Below are 20,664 nucleotides of genomic sequence, written 5' to 3'. Positions count from 1 at the left end.
CCAGCTCTCCTGGCTCCAGCTGCAGCCTGGCACCAGTGCTTCCCCGAGCTCCTAGGAGTGCCCGCCAACTCAGCTGGTGCCACTTACAGCCTGGTGCCACCTCGGTACACCCATCGCCTGGCACCAGCTGCTGATTGTCTGGTGCCCAATCTCCCCACATCCTTGGCTCTGGGGAGGAGTAGAAAGCTCTGTTCTGTTGGAGGTTTCGGGTATTACTTTAGCAGGATTGGAACCACGGGCATTTCATAACCTTTAGTGTTCTGACAAGGAAGCTTTTTCGTCCTCGGTCTAAGAACATATTGTTCTTCATCATGTATGGACTTGATCTTTGAGACCATTCTTAGTTCAGGAGAGCATTGTGCCTGCTTTTTAGTGAAGGCTAAAGATGCTAGAACAACTTCCTCTTTAGCCTTCGTGCATGTACGCCTGTTAAGTCCATCCTACAATCAACGTACTGGAAATGTAATTGATTTTCGCTTCTCACTTCTTCAGAAGCTTAAACAGTGTTTAAAACTTTTTTTGCAGAACCTTGTGCTTATTAGTAACTGGCTCGGCATCGTGGAAGGAAACAGAGGACTTTCTCTTCTCTTTGTAGTAAGGTAGTGACTGTTGTGAGAACTGGGGGGTACAGTGTACCTGGAGCACCCACCACTTTCAGTGGATGGGTCATGGTCTTTTTTCCAGTGCAGGTGACAGTGTTATCTGGTTGTTTTATATTGTGGTACTGCACCCAGGGCAAGGGCACTTTTGTAGTTTTGCAGGCACTTTCGAAGTTTTGCTAACCTTCGGTTAGCACTTTCGCTGCATAACTTCCAATTATGTTTTGCTAGCCAGTAGTGAACTTCCCTGGCTACAAAGTTCCCACTAAAGTAGAGGCGACCCTTGGCCATACTGCTACGTCCACTACAGGTTAAGATGAGTAATGACCAGAGGCAATTTCTGTTGCAGGCTCTCTTAACTAAAGGAACTACAAGCATTGTATTCAATGCTAGGAATTTTTCTATTTCAGATTCATTATGTGGCTTAATGTTTTGGAGTAGGATATGTCCATTTATCCCTCTGCCTTTCAATGTGGAGTCAGTTATGTAATTACTTGGTAAGTCACTTATAAAAATGACCTTTTTGTAAAATAAAGTTTTATATATACTTACCAAGTAATTACATGATTGAAGACCTCCCTCCTCCCCTCTGATGTACATAAGGCATCAACAGAATGAGGTTGTCTGCTAGTAGTTCCTGTTATTACCTTTAGTGGGCGGGACCAGTCACCTGCACTATACTTTGAGGCATTGCCCGTGAATTTTTTAATTTAAGCTGCCGTGCAAGAGGAAACTAAAATGTCATTTTGGAGTAGAATACTGTCTCCATGTATCCCACCTCCTGTCAATGTGGGATTCAGCTATGTAATTACTTGGTAAGTTACTTATATAAAAATGACATTTTTATAATAAAATACTGTAAAGTATTATATATACTTAACAAGTACAGGTAGTGCTCGAGTTACGATAATTCGACTTACGATAATTCGCTTTTACGATGGGGTTAGCAATATTAATATCGATACAACAATATTTTGAGAATACGTATTTTTAAATTTTGCGGGCGACTGGCGCGAGGCAACAACGTACAATCAGGCAGCGTCACGATGTATGCGATCGTTGGCCGAGAGGCTGGAATAGGTACATTAATTCAATGAGCTGACCTCACTTGCTCTTGTTGTGTCGAAAGTTAAAATAGGTCAGTGTTCGTTTGCAATTTTTGTGTTTGTAAATACAGGTAGTGCACGAGTGACGATAATTCGTCTTACGATAATTCGAGTTTACGATGGATTTAGCAATTAATACCGGTACGACAATATTTAGAAAATATTTTTAAATTCCGAGTGGGTACAGGCAACAGCGTACACTACAGTTGCCGTAGAATCAGGCAGCAAGAGAGACCAACTTACAATAGACCAACTTCTTTTTCTCCATATCTTTATTCTATCTTCTAGTTAAAAAAAGTAAGAGAATGATAAAAGTATTGTTAGTAACCTTATACTCTTGCGAAAATGCGTACAGCCATTAACAACCGAACGAGACCCTGTTGTTTTGCTAATAACTGAATCAGATAACAACTGTTTTGCTTGTATTTCAACCATCGTATGGTTAAACAATTATCATAGTTATGTTAAAAATGACGTTAAGTACTGATATGTTTTTACACTACCCTTATCCGCTTTGGAGAAAAGATCGGCAAGGAAATATACTGCTACAGTAAATTTAAGCTGCAAGTTGTAGTTGAAGCTGAGAAAAGAATGTTCAAGCTGCTAATGACTATAAATTATCGTGCGTTGGCAACATGGATGAAACTCGACAGCAAATAAAATTGGAATTTGGAAAGTATTTCAATCAAAACTACTGGGCATGAAAGAACACATATTACTGCTGTTTTCACGCCGATAAAAGATAAATACGAAAAGCTATTAGTATGATGATGAAATCAAGAGAAAATAGCGAACGGAATCTTGATTTTTTTTACACAAAACAAACGGCCAGCCGCCAACTTCATCTATTAACGAAAAAAATGGCTAAATTAATTTCTAACGAGACATATTTAAGTTATATTTCGACTTAAAAACACTTCGTATAATGAAAAATATATATGTCCTTTATAAATAAAGTATCTAGAGATTCATTTACGCTAACTAGAAGCAAGAAATGCCTTCTGAACCGAGTTAAATGCGGCGAAATAAAGACCGTGTGATCGATTCCGAAACCAAAACATTTGATCGCTATGATCTGAATTTATAATGCAAAAGCAATATAAGAATATTTACGATCGGATACAGTGTAGTAAAGCATAACTTTTTAAAAGATCCATGGAAAAGATGCACATTCGTTATTTTGATGGTTGTATAATACGGCGTTATGTGAAAATAGAATACAGTATAATGTAGGCTAGGCTACCGTATATGATATCTGAAAGTGCAGGCTAGGCCTTGTTTGTTATTCAATTTCTCTTTATACTGACTTATCATGTCAATCTGCATTGAACCTGCAGAATTAGCTGACACAAATAATTACTATACCATATATGTATAAAGTATACTGTGTAGTGTAGGCTAGGCTACCATATATGTATAGATGGTACTGATTACCCTAGTGTAGGCTAGGCCATATTCGAGTTACGATTTTTTCAACAAACGATGGGTTTTTTGGAACCTAACCCCATCGTAAGTAGGGAAATACCTGTAATTACAGAATTGGAGCCCACCCTCCTCCCCTCGTATGGACATAAGGCATAAAACGAAAGAGGATTGTCTGCTAGGTTGTTTCAATATTCTGTTAGTGGGATGGGTTGATCACCTACACAAGCTGTATTGAAGCACTACCAGCGAAATTTTGAATCTAAACTGCTGTTCAAATGGAAACTGTAGCTATGTAATTACTTGTTAAATATATAAAACTGTATTTTAATATAAAAATGTCATATTTTATATAAGTGATTTACCAAGCAATTACATAGCTAACGGCTTCCTACCACGGCAGACCAAAAATTCAGATTTCGCGGTGGTGCCGCCATCGCTAGTGTAGGTGACAGGGTCCTGCCCACTATCGGGACTGACAGATACAACTCAGCAGGAAATAGTTCGTTTTCTGCCGGCTCCCGATCAACATCGGTGGTTTTTGGGCAGTACCTTGCGTCATTTGTTGGATTGATTTCCTGTACGTGGTGACACACTCAGATTTTGTATGGCCTTTTTTGCAGTTAGTGAATTGTTAGGTTTTGTAATTTTTCACTATTTTGCCATTTCAGATTCTAGTTCTAGCATGTTTGACCAAGAGTTACCGGCAGTCCACAGAACCATCTTTCACTTCCGACACATGCTAGAAGGACGACAGTTTATGGTGCAGACAGACCACTAGCCGTTGGTGCATGCCTTCACCAAAAGCGGAGACGGATTGGTTAGCAAGTCAGCGACATCACCTATCATCAATAGCAGAACATTCTTGCACCATCAGATAGTTAAAGGGCTCTTCCAACAATGCGACAGACGCCCTTTCACAAAACTCCATCAACACCGTCCAGATTGGGATATATCCCAAAATAGCATCAGCGCAGAAGAATGACGTGGTCCTACAGCGACTTCGGCTGGAGAACCCTTCCCTCACATCGAGCGACCTGTCCATCAGTGATGGAGAGACGACCATCGCCTGCAAGATGAGTACCGGACGCCCACACCCATGTGTACTGTTAGGGTTGAAAAAGAAGGCCTTTAACCTTGCTCACAACCTGTCCCACCCATCAGGCAGATCCACCGCCCAAACCTTGTCGGAGCGGTACATCTGGTGCGGAATGAAAGCGGACATCAAAAAGTGGGCAAGAGAATACCTCCCATGCCAAACATCAAAAATAACGAGGCACACACAGGCAGGGATAGGAGAATTAAAACAACACAGCAACAACTGGCCCACATCCATATCGACATTATGTGACCCCTGGCCCCCTCCGAGTGGTATAGGTACCTCTTCATGATCATCGACAGGAACACCAGATGGCCAGAAGCAATACCAGTAGGGCAGCAGACAGCAGAGAGTTGTGCGAAAGCACTAATAGACTGGGGCAGCAGGCACGGAGTACCATAGTACATAACAAACGAGGAGCTGACCTCACCTCCACCTTACAGAGCTCCCTTTCCGCCAGCCTTAGGGCAAAACTCACTTATATAACAGCATACAACCCAGAAGCGAATGGCATGATGGAGCGGCTGCACTGCTCCCTCAAACCAGCACTCATCTCCAGATGTCAGCACTCATCTCCAGATGTCAAGGCGGGAGTTGGAGAAAGGAATTACTGCGGGTCTCTTGCTGGGATTAAGAACAGCTCACGCAGCATTCAACGCATCACCAGCAGAAGCACTTTACGGCCAAGCATTTTTCAAGACATGACAGAATCCACGACTCTTCCAGACAGTTGTAGTAGAGCATTGGAAAACATCATGCCAGTGAAGACAACATGACGTAGCAAGAAAAAAATACATCCCCGAAGACCTTAAAACAGGAAGGTATGCGTTCATAAGGATAGACGAATACAAGCCCCCTTCTCTCCAGCCTACTCGGGACCACACTGCATACTACAATGCAGAGAGAGCTTATCAGCTGACGGTGGATGGGAAATTGACCTGGGTCTCCACCAACAGATTAAAACCAGACTATATCCTAGACTATGACCCATTCCCCAAGGCTTACTTTCGGGGAGGGAGTACTGCGAGGTCCAGAGCTGTCGCCAGGACCCTCAGGGCATCCTCGCTTCAAAACAGAAATCTACATGACTCACTGAGACTCTCAGGTAACACAGATCCAGCACTCCTGATTCAAGCGGTCTTTTATACATTTTCAGAAGAAACTTTATGTCCTGTCAGAACTGTAATTACTAATGTATGTAAGGCATTGCAAGCTCCCTAACCATATGTATTTGAAACCTCTTCCTAATATGTATATAGAATTTTTAACCATTCTTCAGGTGTGAGAAAACACATCTGACTGTATGTAGATGTCCCTCTATTTTCTTCTAATGTCAAATTCTAATTTTCTGCTTGCAAGAGTTCTTGACCTGTCAGAGACTATATCAGTAAATTAGAATACACCTTGACTCTGCCTCTTACACCTCGTTATATCCTAAGCTGAGTTACAAGCTGTGGAGTCACTCAAATGTGGCCTGCTTCCTGGCAGACTCATGGTTTGATATTTGGTTAAATATGTTGCCTGACTGTCATCACTAATGTGCCTTCCAATGAAGACAGGTGGAAGTTTAGGTTATAGGTGTATGGAGGAAAGACACTTAATTTTTCTTTAGCAAAGTTTTGGATGTGAGTATAGCCCTGAGCAGTCTTTTAACCTTTTAGCTGTAGCATGCCCAGGAGTAAGCTAGGCACATAAAGTGATCAGTTAACCTGAAAAAATGAAAATGCTAAATATCCTTTTCCATGTATTTTTTGAAGTTGGGATGGTTGTTACTTTTCCAGATACAGCCACGTTATGCATCAAATTTTATATTTCTTGATGATTACAAGCCATTTTAAATAAACAGATTTTTCCAAAATTCACAAAATCAGGAATCTGTTTGTAAGTGCTAAATGCAGCATAGGCTAATAGACTTAAAGATTATGTTTTGGTAAAGTACTGTAATGGTATACATTAGCATCTAGTTACATGGCAGTAGTAAATTATTATTGGAAATTTTTGCATCCTTAAAATCAATTTTTTATTGAGAAACAAGTGAATGCAAGGAATGTTAGCCACAAACTTTATTTTCATGTAAGTAATTACTTACCATGTAATTACATAGCTATAGTTCTTTAATTAAAAAATCGTAGTAGCGCTTTGATAGTTTAGTGTAGGTGACAATCCCTGCCCGCCAATGGGAGTACTGGAAGTAACTAAGCAGAAAACCTCATTCTGTTTCTGCCAGCTGTCTAGTAACATCTGAGGTTTGCTGCAGCTTTTGTTTACTGATTTTCAGTTGTATGGTTGGATTTTGGTGAAGTATTATCACTTATTTGAGTAGCCTTCAAGCTTTAATGGCTTTCAGGATCATTTTTCTAGTTCTTTGGTTATTAAGTCTGATTCAGGTTCACATATTGTCACTTGTAGCAAAAGTTTCAAACCATATTAATCAGCTGGTTAGCATGAGTAGAAGGTACTTAATCTCAACTAGACAAGTCAGAGAGGGATAGAAAAGAAAGTGGCCTCTAGAGCCGAGAAACAAGCTAACCTTAGCCTAGAATTCTACCCTATCTTAGGTTAGAATATAGCTCTGCAATTCCTTCTTCCCCCCCTTCTTGCCCTTTTTGCTCCTGCTTCTAGCCCTATTTTTTATCCACCTACTCCTGCGCCTGGCTTCCTTGCTTTTGACTCTTTCCATTACCAGTCTGGAGTCTAGGTTTACAGTAAACCCCCTGTATTCCCGTTCTCACGATTTGCAGACTCACCTATTCGTGGATTTCTCTAAGGAACATATACACATTATTCGTGGAAAATTTGCTCATTTGCTGTATTTTTCACTGAGAAATATTCACTAATTGTATTTTCATATAATTTTCATGACTAAATGCACTTTTAATACTAAAACTATCAAAATACTCGGGTATAAGCATTTTTAATGTTTTTTCGTTTGAACTATTCAAATAGGTAGTTCTAAGTGTTTTTAGAGGGGTTTTAAGTATTCGCAGATTTCTGTAACAAGAAATTAACTTAGTAGTGATACAGTGAAGTGGAAAAGGTGGCTACTCATCCTGCCAATTCTCCTAGATGAAGGTCCTTGTCACACTCCCCTCAACCTGGGAGGAGTCATACCGGAGGTCCAAGTGAGGTCAGTGGGATTTGCCCACTTTAGTTGAACCTGTTGCATGTTCCCAGGTATCGGCAGACAGCCACTGGAAAGGCATCTTGACAGAAGAAAGTTTGTGCAAGTGGAGTAGGTGGCTGCTCGTCCCGCCAATTCCCCTAAATGAAGGTCCCTGTCATATTTGCAGGAGTCATACCAGGGCCCAAGGGAGGTCGGTGAGGTTTGCCCACGGGTAGTCGCCCTCTCAGTCGAGCTTGTTGATCAATCCCAGGGCTTCGACAGACATCCATTTGAAAGGCCTCACTGTGGATGTGCGTCAGTTGTTGTCTGATTCTCAAGACTCCAGCCAGGACTTGGAAGCGTCTCAAGCACTTTCTAGATTTGTCTTGTCCATTGAAAGGAAAGCAGGCGATATTGGCTGCTCTTCTCCGCTGCCCAGATAGCAGCTTAAGGAGCAGGGCGCAGTCCTCAACCTTCCTGCAGTGCATGGGACAGTCCAGATTATGTCTCTCCTGAGTGTAGTTCTTTTGGGCATCAGTATTTGGCTCCAAGCGCCCAACGATCCCTTGCAGGCACCTGTGGTCTTTGTTCAAGCGCCCATCTCTTCACAAGCACTGCCGCTAGTTTCCGAGCGCCTGGTGCCAGCTCCTGAGTGCTCGGTGCCAGTTGCCAAGTGCCCGGCGCCAGTTACCAAGCACCCGGTGCCAGCTCCCAAGTGCCCAGCATCAGCTCCCAAGCGCCCGACGCCAACTCTTCAGTATCAGTCTCCTGATCGGAGCGCCAAGCTCCTGTTTCTGTCCGCGGGTCTCATAGCTTTTGCAGCTCTCCTTCAGTATTTGTGGGCAAGCTTTCAGTTTTCCTACCCTTTTTTAGCTCCTTCCTGTCCCGGTCTCGCCTACCTTGACCTTCCTGATGAGGAGCTGTCCAGATGACAGACCTTTCTTTGTCTTCCAGGAAGGCACTCGAGGAGATTGAAGTTTAGGGCTTCAGTGCTTCTCAACCTTAGTTCACAACAAGACTGTGGCAGTCCATTCAGATGATACCATAGCCTTAACATACATATGAAACAAGGCAGCTCTCTCTTTCTGTCTGCCAAACAGCAAGAGACTGTCTACTGTGGACAGATCAAATCAAGTGAATGTAGTCACTCTATTTTTCCTTCGTTTTTCCTCCCTCTCACTGAATCCGTAGGAAGTCTCTTTCCTACGCCACCGGGGAAACTCCTTCCTGACCTCAGCATTTTCGTATGTGAAAATTGTTTTTCGTTGGCAGAACTTGACCTCTTTGTCAAGACCTCTTTGAGTTGTTTGAAGTGTTCAGTGTCTTGGACTGGATGGTGTGAGCACGGATGGCTCTCTTGAACTTGTGGCTCTTTTCTCTTTAGGGATTTTGAAGAAGAGATTTTTTTGGTGCTCCCATTTCACTAAAGGAGTCACTCAGACCCAGAAGTTGGACCTTCAGTAGAAGTCAACTTAGGATCTTCTGGCACATTCTTCCAAACACCCTAAGGATTTGTCTACATTTGTTTCTAAGATGGTCTCTCCTCTCTAGCAACATCCGTTTTGTGGGAGTAAGCCCAAGTCCAGTCTAGGACCCACTCCAATGTCCGCTTTCTGGGAGATGGTCTCCAGAAGAACAGAACCTTCACATCATGCAAAAGAGCTGAAAGCTATTCACTTAGGGCTTCAGTGCTTCTCAACCATAGTTCACAACAAGACTGTGGCAGTCCATCAGACAATACCACAGCCCTAACATACATACGAAGTGAGGCGGCTCTCTCATTCTTTCTGCCAGACAGCAAGAGACTTTCTGCTGTGGACAGATCAAATCAAGTGAGTCAAGTCACTTGATTTTTTCAGGGCAAACTAAATTCTGACGGATGAGCTGAGCTGTCGAATAGTAGGTCCTTCCCACCAAGTGGACCTTGGATCCCCTGGTCTATCGGAATCTGCAATACTCTGGGGCAGGTTGACATTGGAACCTGTTTGCCACCTTGAGGAACCATCGCCTTTTGCTTTTTTGTTCTCAGGCCCAGACCCTCTAGCATGGGCAACAGATGCCATGCGGCAAGATTGGTCCCACTTGGAACAAGAACTATCAAGAGGAGCTCTAGTCCATGCCCAAGAATGAGGAAGAAGTTTTCCTTGCACAAGTGGAAGCCAGTCTTCTCGAGTTTTGGGAGAAGTGGAGTATCAGAGGGACAGAACAGTGGATTGTCAAAGCACCATTTGGGGACCCTAGGTCTGTCATCTGGACGGCTCCTCATCAGGAAGGTCGAGATAGGTGAGATCGGTCTAGCAGGAGCTAAAAAAGGGTAGGAAAGCTTGCCTACAAATATTGGAGGAGAGCTGCATAGGCTAGGAGACCCGTGGTCAGAAATGGGTGCTTGGCGCTCCAAGCAGGAGACTGATACTGAAGAGTTGGTGCCGGGCACTTGGGAGCTGGTGCCGGGCACTTGGCAACTGGCACCGAGTGCTCAGGAGCTGGCTCCAGGTGCTCGGAAACTAGCGGAGGTGCTCATGAAGAGATGGGAACTTGAACGAAGACCACGGGCACCTGCGAGGGATCGTTGACTGCTTGGAGCCAAATACTGACACCCAAGAGAAGTACACTGAGGAAAGAAATAATCCGGACTGTCCCATATGCTGCAGGAAGGTTGAGGACTGTACCTGGCTCCTTAAACTGCTAACTGGGCAGCAGAGAAGAGTGGCCAGCATTGCCTGCTTTCCTCTTCAATGGACGAGATGAATCTAGAAAGTGCTCGAGACGCTTCCATGTCCTGGCTGGAGTCTCGAGAATTGGACAACTGACGTACATCCACAGAAACGCCTTTCAAACAGATGTCTGTCGAAGCCTGGGATTGATCAACAGGCTCGACTGAGGGGCGACTACCCGTGGGTAAACCCCACTGACCTCTCTTGGACCTCCAGTGTGACTCCTCCAAGGTTTATGGGAATATGACGGACCTTCATCTAGGAGAATCGGTGGGATGAGTAGCCATCTCCTCCACTTCACTGCATCACTACTAAGTTAATTTCTTTTTAAACCTAGACTCGAGACTGGCAATGGCAAGAGTCAGAGGTAAGGGAGCCAGGCGCAGGAGTAGGTGGATTAAAAATAGGAGGGCTAGAAGCAGGAGAAAAAAGGGCGGGAAGGAATAGCAGAGCTATCTTCTAACCTAGGCTAGGGTTGAATTCTAAGCTATGGAAAGCTTGTTTCTCAGCTCTAGAGGTCACTTTCCTTTCTATCCCTCTCTAACTTGTCTAGTTGAGATTAAGTACCTTCTACTCATGCTAACCATAACGTTTATCACAAGTTTTCTCCCTTCTATACTTCTGCCCCCCTAGATTTACTGCAAATTGTATGAGGATCATATGAGGATTGTGAGCATAGCTGACAACTTGATTAATCTGTTACTGGCAAAGGTTCGAAAATTTGGCTGGTTTTTCTTTTTAGCTTTTCATAGTTGGCAAACTTTAAATGCATCAGAAAACGGCGAAAATTTGTTAATCTGAACTTGAATCAGACATAATAACCAAAGAACTAGAAAAATTATCCTGAAAGCTATTGGAGCTTGAAGGCTACTCAAATAAGCAATAATACTTCACCGAAATCCAGCCATACAACCGAAAATCAGTAAACAAAAGCTGCAGCAAACCTCTGATGTTACTTGAGAGCCGGCAGAAACTTCACAAAATACATGGGAAAGAATATTTAGCATTTTCATTTTTTCAGGTAAACTGATCACTTTATGTGCCTAGCTTACTCCTGGGCATGCTACAGCTAAGAGGTTAAAGGAGACTGCACAGGACTATACGCAACATCCAAAACTTATCTAAAGAAACAGTGTCTTTCCTCCATACACCTATAACCTGAACTTGCGGGTCTAGGCGAATTTACTCGCAGCAATTCACCGACAACAATTTACCGACAACAGTTCATCGACATGCTCAGTTTATCAGCAATTGATAGAAAATAAAAAAAGTCTTAAACAAAATTCAATCGGACTAGTGGAAAATAAAATATTTTCATTGTCTTATAATTGGTGACAAATTCAGATTGCAGCCTTAGTTAATGTTTCATTACTTATTGGTTGTTTCGGCATTTAACCTTTTATCTTTGATATATGAAATTACTTGCTAGTCTTTATTTAGGATACTAGAAAACGATGTAGATTTTTTTTAGTATTTATTAAACATGTTTAAAATATACAGTAAATAAAGCAACTGTACAGTCATGGGCAAAATATTTAAGAAACAAAATATTTCAGAAATAAATAGATGTATAAAAACCACAAATTGTTTTATTTAAAATCAGAAAGCTAGATTATGGGCTATTGCCCGTAGATAATCAATGACATCGCTATATGAAGAGTATTTTTCAACAATCCGTTTTATTCCTTCAGAACAATCACAGTATTTCTTTCTTGATGGTTGAGATGAAGTACCAGCTAAGAATTGGTCAACTTTTACATCATTATAATTTTGTTCCTTCTTCAAGAAGTAAAAAATTTCCATATATTAGGTGGTGCCCAGCAACTTGTGTTTCAAAGTTCGGTGCCAGCCTTCTACCACATTATTTGTCTTCAGTAGGGATAGTAAAGCAGATTCATAAACATTCCACATCTCGATCTCAAATTTGGGAGGTCTCTGACGGTTTCTTCTGTCAGGACGGCCTATCCACGTATCTTCAAAATAGTCCACTCACGGCTTCTGCTTCACTGGGAGGATATCAGCATCACATAGCAATTCAAATGCACTGACTACCGAATCAACAGGCACATATGCTATGGCGGGCAAATAACGGAGATTTAGAGCAAATTCTGCATCCTCTTCATATCTTCTTTTCAGTCCATTAGCCTGGATGGCACGAAAGATACACTGCGAAAAATGGGAGAAACATCCTTTTAATACCACACTTGGGAATTCTTTTTTGCATGCCTGTATCATTGCGTGTTCAAAATCAATAGTTATCGAGGAAGCAGACGAAAAATGTGTATTGATCTTAATCTTCTCTAGTAGCGTATTGTAAGATGCTTCTGACTTATCTGGAAGTAATGCATAGACAAGCGGAATTGCTCTGTTTTCTTGAAATCCATGGAATGTATATAGCTGACAAAATGACAATGGAACGGTTTTGAATGTTCCGTCCCCATACCAATGATCACTATTTGCTAGAAGATGAGTGTTACGTGAAGTAGCAAAAATTAATATGCGATTTTCAGTTGGTCCAGAATCGAAAATTAAAAATTTTTCACCTCGAAACGCTTTTAGATACTCGCTAGTAAGAGTCAATTCACTTTGGCACTGTGGAAGTGGTGGCAGGCAATTATTCTCAAATCTGATACTTCTTATTGTCCTTTTCATCGTCTGTGTTTTCGAAGCCTACAAGCAGCTGCTTCGCTGCAATTCTTAAGCTCGTTTGATATTAGTGCATGAGGTGCTTCTGTGGAAGATTTGGCTTTTTTACGTATGTTTTCCACAATTTTTTGTGCTTCACTCTCGACTGCATCACAAACATGATTATGCTCAGTCACTTCTGCTACAATTTCACCGTCACACGTAGTTACTCACGCTTTGCACCTTATTTTGTGATATTTGTCACATTTCCAGTATATCTTAACTTCACGTTCCTTGTCTTTATAAAAGAAATAGCCATGAACAACAAGCTTCTTCTTTCCTTTTTCGGATTCTATAAAATGGAGAGGCATGATGGGCTATGTAGTGAAAATCCTTGTTAACTAGACCATTTATATTTCTTACTGAAGTAAGAAAATACACTGTTATTATTTTGAAACTCAAGCTAATTTGGTAATTTAGTGCATCGGCTGTTTCTAAACTACCTGTTTAGTATTAAAACCTTATTTGGTGATTTATTGCCTCGGTTATTTCATAACTACCAGTTTAGTATTCAAACCTTTATTTTATATGTGGCTGGTACAGTCTTGTCAATGATCTTTCCTTTTTTATCTTAGCTTAATTGTTGTCGGTGAATTGATCAATCACAATGTCGGTGAATTGTGCAGTCGATAAATTGAGCATGTCGATGAACTGTTGTCGGTAAATTATTGTCGGTGAATTGTTGTCGGTAAATTCGCCGGATCCCTGAACTTGCACCTGTCTTTGTTGGGAGGAACATCAGTGATGACAGTCAGGCAACATATTTCACCAAATATCAAACCATGAGTCTGCCTGGAAGCAGGCCACATTTGAGTGACTCCACAGCTTGTAACTTAGCTTAAGAGGATATAACGAGGTGCGAATAAGAGGCAGAGTCAAGGTGTATTCTAATTTACTGAAACAAAATCTCTGACAGGTCAAGAAGTCTTGCAAGCAGAAAATTAGACTTTGACATTAGGAGAAAATGGAGGGACGTCTATATACAGTCAGATGTCTTTTCTCACATCTGAAGAATGGTTAACAATTCTATATACAAATTAGAAAGAGGTTTCAAATACAGTAAACCCTCCGTATTTGCGGGGAATGCGTAACACAACTCCCGCGAATAGGTAAAATCCACGAATACTTAAAACCCCCTCTAAAAACACTTAGAACTGCATATTTTGATAGTTCAAACACAACAAAGACCCTCTAAAAATGCTTATACCTGAGTATTTTAATAGTTTTATCACAAAAAGTGCATGTAGTCATGAAAATTATATGAAAATATGGTAACGAGTGAATATTTCTCAGTGAAAAATACTGTGAATGGGTGAATTTTCCACAAATAATGTTTACAGTGAATGCCCCGTATTCGCGGGGGATGCATACCGCAACCCCCCCCTTGAATAGCTAAAATCCGCAAATACTTAAAACCCCTCTAAAAACACTTAGAACTGCCTATTTTGAAAGTTTAAACACAAGAAAAACCCTCTAAAAATGCTTATATCTGAGTATTTTAATATTTTTATTGCAAAAAGTGCATTTAGTTATGAAAATAAATACAGTAATTATTGAATATTTCTCAGGGAAAAATACAGCGAATGGTTGAATTTTCCATGAATAATGGGTAGATATGTTCCATATAGAAATCTGCGAATACGTGAGTCCGCGAATCATGAGAATACGAATACAGGGGGTTTACTGTATATACGTTCCACAGAGAAATCCGCGAATCATGAGACCGCAAATACAGGGAGTTATTGTACATATGGTTAGAGAGCTTGCAATGCCTTCCATACATTAGTAATTACAGTTCTGACAAGGACGTAAAGTATCCTCTGAAAATGCATAAAAGATCGCTTGAATCAGGGGTGCTGAATCTGTGTTTCCTGAGTCTTGGTGAGTCGTGTAGATTTTTGTCTTGAAGCGAGGATGGCCTGAGGTCCTGTTGACAGCTCTGGACCTCACAGTACTCCCCCCAAAGGTAAGCCCTGGGGAGTGGGTCATAGTCTAGGATTTAGCCTGGTTTTAATTTGTCGGTGGGGCATGGGAGGCATTCTCTTGCCCACTTTCATTCCGCACCTGATGTACCGCTCCGACAAGGTTTGGGCGGTGGATCTGCCTGATGGGTGGGACAGGTTGTGAGCGAGGTTAAAAGCTTTCTTTCTCAACCCTAACGGTAGGTATCAGAGAAGGCATCCAGTACTCATCTCACAGGCGACGGTCGTCTCTCCGTCATTGATGGATTGGCTGCTCGACTCAAGGGTGGGGTTCTCCTGCTGAAGTCGCTGTAGGACCAAGTCATTCTTCTGAGCCAATGCTATTTCGGGATATTATGCCCCAATCTGGATGGTATTGATGGAGTTTTGTGAAAGGGTGCCTGCCACATTGTTGGAAGAGCCCTTTAACTATCTGATGGTGCAAGAATGTTCTGCTGTTGACAATAGGTGATGTTGCTGTCTTGCTGACCACCCGTCTCCGCTTTTGGTGAAGGCGTGTACCACTGGCTAGTGGTCTGTCTGGACCATAAATTGTCGTCCTTCTAGCATGTGTCTGAAGTGGAAGATGGTTCTGTGGACTGCCAGTAACTCTTGGTCGAACATGGAGTACTTTTGTTCTGCTGGCGACAACTTCTTGCTGAAGAATGCCAACGGGTGACTATCATCGTCTGTGTCCTGTTCGAGTACCACGCCCATTGCTGTGCTACTCACGTCCGTTGTTAGGGTGAGGGACCTATGGGGTAAAGGAAAGATTAGTTTGGCAGCAGAGGTGATTGCTTTTTTAGCTAGTGTGAAGTCTTTATCTTGTTTTTCATACCAACATAGTTTTTTAGGTTTTCCTTTTAAACAGTCATATACTGGGGCCATTATTTCAGGAAGATTAGTATGAAACCATGGTAATAGTTAATCATTCCTATGAATTCATGGACTGCTTTAATTGTTGTTGGTTTTGGGAAGTTGGTGATTGCTCGGATCTTCGTCAGGAGGGGCTTGATAACGTCGGGGCTTATTTTGGTGGCCCAGGAACTCCACTACTGGTTTTGCCCATTCGCATTTATCTTTTCGGAATACAAGTCTGTTTTCTTTAAGTATTTGCAGGACCTGCCTGACGTCTCTGCTGTGTTGTTTGATGCTGGGTCTGTTGACATGACGGCAGACTATGCATGTACGTTAATCACTTCTAAGCAGGTTTTGACAATGGAAGGACCTTGGTATACAGCCGCACTGTAAAGATTTGGGAAAGTGCCCCCTTATCTTTGAGTACATTATATACTCCATCAAGTGTTACAATGTTTATCACTATAACACAATACCTGACAGTGAGACCAATTATAAGAGAATTCTTTGACATTAGTTTGGTCACCCATGGAGCTCTGGGACCATGGAAGGTAACTCCTTGAGGACGAAACAAGTGACTATGCTATAAAAAATGTTAACACTACTTGGCAACTGTTACATTGCTTCTGAGATCTTGGACAATACAAAACAAATCATGTTGCCTCAGATTTGAGCATGACAACCAACAGGCATGAGGAGGAGTTCTAGAACACCCTTTCATTGTGGCTCTGTGAGGTTATCAGGTGAGCACATGACCCCTTCCCTTGCATATAGGAGAAACTTCTCAGTACCAAAGGTACTAAAGGCTGGAGGTTGTCTTGGATCACCTTAACCTTGTTTTATTCTCAGGAAATTTCCTGCAAGCCATTGGACACTTCCTTAAGACCTGTGGTAGCTGCTCAGTATGTTGTGTAGCTGTCCATGCCCCACAAGACAGAAAAGTATCTTACCAAAGGAGCAAAGGAAAAAACGAATCTCTGACATGCATTTCATTTAGCAACTAATGACTGTGATGATGCCAGTAAAATGCAATCAGCTGATGATTGTAAGAAAATGTAAACATTACAAGAATGCAAATTACGCCTGATCACTGTTTTCATAAATTATAAGATAATAATATGACAATAATGCATGAAGTATAATTGCGTACAGTATGCAAAAGAACAGTGTTATTGAAATTATCAGCATTCTTAACCCTTAAACGCCTATTGGACGTATCATACGTCAACTAAAATTGTCTGTTGGGTGCCGAGTGGACGTACCGTACGTCGACTACAAAAAATTTCAACCTTCGGTCAACTTTGACTCGACCGAAATGGTTGAAAAACGCAATTGTAAGTTAAAACTCTTACATTCTAGTAATATTCAATCATGTACCTTCATTTTGCAACAAATTGGAAGTCTCTAGCACAATATTTCGATTTATGGTGAATTTTTGAAAAAAAACTTTTTCTTACACACGGGCGGTAACTCAGCCTAAAATTTCATAAATTCTTTCGTCATTTTGTCGTAATTTTGCACTGTTCTATATTAGCCGTTACATAAAGTTTTATATAAGAAAATGTGCGCAATTTCATGTACAATCCAGCAAAATACAACCCATGGTTGTAGCTTTTATCAGTTTGGAAATATTTTCATATAAACCACGATAACTGCCAAAATTTCAACCTTCGGTCAACTTTGACTCGACCGAAATGGTAAAAAAATGCAATTTTAAGCTAAAACTCTTACGATCTAGTAATATTCAATCATTTACCTTCATTTTGCAACCAATTGGAAGTCTCTAGCACAATATTTCAATTTATGGTGAATTTTTGAAAAAAACTTTTTCCTTACGTCCGCGCCAGAAATTCTTTAAATCACGTTGTCGTAATGTTTGCACTGTTTTATATTAGTCGTTACATAAAGTTTTATATATGGAAATGTGCGCAATTTCATGTAGAATACAACAGAAAATAACTCATGGTTGTAGCTTTTATCAGTTTTGAAATATTTTCATATAAATCACGATAACTGCCAAAATTTCAAGCTTCGGTCAACTTTAACTCGACCGAAATGGTAAAAACACCCAATTATAAGCTAAAACTCTTACATTCTAGTAATATTCAATCATGTACCTTCATTTTGCAACAAACTGGAAGTCTCTAGCACAATATTTCGATTTATGGTGAATTTCTGAAAAAAATTTTTTCCTTACGTCTGCACGCTTGTAACTCGGCGAACATCTCAGAAATTCTTTCATCATGTTGTCGTAATGTTTGCATCATTTTACATTAGTCGTTACATAAACTTTTATATATGAAAATGTGCACAATTTCATGTAGAATACAACAGAAAAATAGCTCATGGTTGTAGCTTTTATCAGTTTTGAAATATTTTCACATAAATCACGATAACTGCCAAAATTTCAACCTTCGGTCAACTTTAACTCGACCGAAATGGTAAAAAAACGCAATTGTAAGCTAAAACTCTTACATTCTAGCAATATTCAATCGTTTAACTTCATTTTGCAATAAATTGGAAGTCTCTAGCACAATATTTTGATTTATGGTGAATTTTTAAAAAACATTTTCCTTACGTCTCTTGCTGCAACTTCGGCCGAACATCTCAGAAATTCTTTCGTCTCGTTGTCGTAATATTTGCACCGCTTTAAATTAGTCGTTACATAAAGTTTTATATATGAAAATGTGCGCAATTTCATGTACAATACAACAAAAATAACTCATGGTTGTAGCTTTTATCAGTTTTGAAATATTTCCATATAAATCACGATAAATAGAAAAATTCGACTTTCTGTCAACTTTAACTCGACCGAAAATGGTCGAAAACTGCAATTGTAAGCTAAAACACTTATAATCTAGTAATATTCAATCAATTAGCTTCATTTTTCAACAAACGGGAAGTCTCTAGCACAATATTTCGATTTATGGTGAATTTTTGAAAAAACATTTTTTTCCGCTCGTTCAGTGTTTAATTCATGCATCATTTTGTGATAATGTTTTCTCTGTTGCTTTGATCGTTTTAAAATTTGTTATATACCAAAATCATCGCAATTTAGTGTACAATACAACTAAAAAAATTAACTCATTAACTTTAACCGTTTTGCTTACAGCGATTTGTATACAATTATATACGAGTTTTTTTTTTTTCGCTGTCATATATTCCAATATTTATATATGATAATGATTTTTTTCATTTCTGATGGTTGCATACTAAACTTCAGGCAATGACAAAAAAATGAGCCAAAATGAACTCTTAATCTTAAAAACTAAAAGTGCTGTGATTTTTTGAAAAAACTTTTTTCCCGCCAAAACTCACTGTAACGACCGAGTGGGCGTTAAGCAGGTTCTTTAACATTCTCGGAGGGCTGTCATGACTGACGGCAGATGCAACAAACAAAGGAGGAGAAAACAACAAAAGAATAAAATGAGCTTAAAATTAATTTATTTACAATATTTACAAGTGAGTCAGGTCTGGTAAAAAGATAAACCATAAATACAAAAAAATAAGCCAAAAGGCAGCACTAAACAAAAGCAAGTTAAATAAACAAAAAGTAGCATTAAACAAAAAAAAGGCAAAATAAACAACAGCAGGCAGAAAATAAAATACCAAACATACGTCCCTCCATCGGGGCACCAAGACAGCCCTCAGCTGTGCAACAGGGACAAAAACCCACCAACCAGAATACCCGATGGAGACGCCAGGACAGCCTCACGCTGCCATCAAAGATGAGCTCGTGGTCACACGACTACTCATGGTCACACTCCACCTCTATGTCGTGCTCCACTAAATTTGCTGCTCAAAACTCGACCAACGCCGACTCCAAAAACTGCCTGCTGCTGCTGCCACTGCCGCTACTCGCTGCCCTACCAGACCCGACTGACGATAGAAAACGGCAGCTCACCGGCGAAACATCAAAACAAAAAAACTTGAAGGTAAGGAGGCAGCAATCCACAAAGGGAACGAGCGGGAACCAGCAGTTCCCGCAAAACCATCACTTAACGTGACACCTCCCCACCTAAAAGAAAAAAAAAAAGATTATTTTTTTTTTACACTCATGCTCCCCTCCAATGCCGTTTTTTTCAGCCAAAACAGAGCCGCCCTGTCACGGTCGCCATTGTAACGACCAGTGGGCCGTTAAGCAGGTTCTTTAACATTCTCGGACGGGGCTGTCATGACTGACGGCAGATGCAAAAAACAAAGGAGGAGAAAACAACAAAAAGAATAAAATGAGCTTAAAATTAATTTATTTACAATATTTACAAGTAAGTCAGGTCTGGTAAAAAGATAAACCATAAATACAAAAAATAAGCCAAAAGGCAGCACTAAACAAAAGCAAGTTAAATAAACAAAAGTAGCATTAAACAAAAAAAAAAAAAAGGCAAAATAAACAACAGCAGGCAGAAAATAAAATACCAAACATACGCCCTCCATCGGGCACCAAGACAGCCCTCAGCTGTGCAACAGGGACAAAAACCCACCAACCAGAATACCCGATGGAGACGTCAGGGACAGCCTCACGCTGTCATCAAAGATGAGCAGCTCGTGGTCACACGACTACTCATGGTCACACTCCACCTCTAACTTCGTAGCCGTAATTTGCTGCTCAAAAACTCGACCAACGTTGACTCAAAACTGCCTGCTGCTGCTGCCACTGCCGCTACTCTCGCTGCCCTACCAGACCCGACTGATTAATAGAAAACGGCAGCTCACCGACGAAACATCAAAACAAAAAAACTTGAAGGTAAGGAGGCAGCAATCCACAAAAAGGAACGAGCGGGAACCAGCAGTTCCGCAAAACCATCACTTAACGTGACACTCACCAACGCCGCCGGCATACGGGAGACGTTTTTTTGTAAATAGGGCTTTGGCGTTAAAGGGTTAATAACTGTATAATAACCCCACACACAGGCTTAAAAACAAAAGCAGCAGATTCTAAGGTTTTTGCTGAAAACAAAAGCCAGAAAAGTTTGAAGTGCCAGAAAACATTGAAAGGTGCCAGATCAGAATAAGACTGCACTTACAAAGGTTTAAGCTCCAATGTAGTGAAGGTTTAAGCATTTCCAGGAAGATGCTTATGGGGCAGGCCAGAATTTTCATATGGAACTAAACCTAAC

At 40.8% G+C, this 20,664-nt stretch overlaps 1 protein-coding gene across 4 annotated transcripts in view; it reads left to right on the top strand.

The window, feature by feature from the left end:
* Positions 1–20,664, top strand: part of LOC136849031 (mitochondrial import inner membrane translocase subunit Tim13) — a 165,137-nt gene that overhangs the window by 70,743 nt on the left and 73,730 nt on the right. The window contains exon 3 of one of the 4 annotated variants that reach the window (XM_067121922.1): positions 3,799–3,977. The exons of the other annotated variants lie outside the window; for them this stretch is intronic. Coding sequence (XP_066978023.1) covers positions 3,799–3,873 — 75 coding nt within the window. The 3' untranslated portion in view covers positions 3,874–3,977. Of the gene's footprint in view, positions 1–3,798; positions 3,978–20,664 lie in introns of those variants that run through there. 4 annotated transcript variants of the gene reach the window in all.

This window comes from Macrobrachium rosenbergii, chromosome 2 (assembly GCF_040412425.1).
Source record: "Macrobrachium rosenbergii isolate ZJJX-2024 chromosome 2, ASM4041242v1, whole genome shotgun sequence".
NCBI lineage: Eukaryota > Metazoa > Arthropoda > Malacostraca > Decapoda > Palaemonidae > Macrobrachium > Macrobrachium rosenbergii.
Note: the sequence above shows the minus strand (reverse complement) of the source record. Positions and strands in the feature narration are given on the sequence as shown.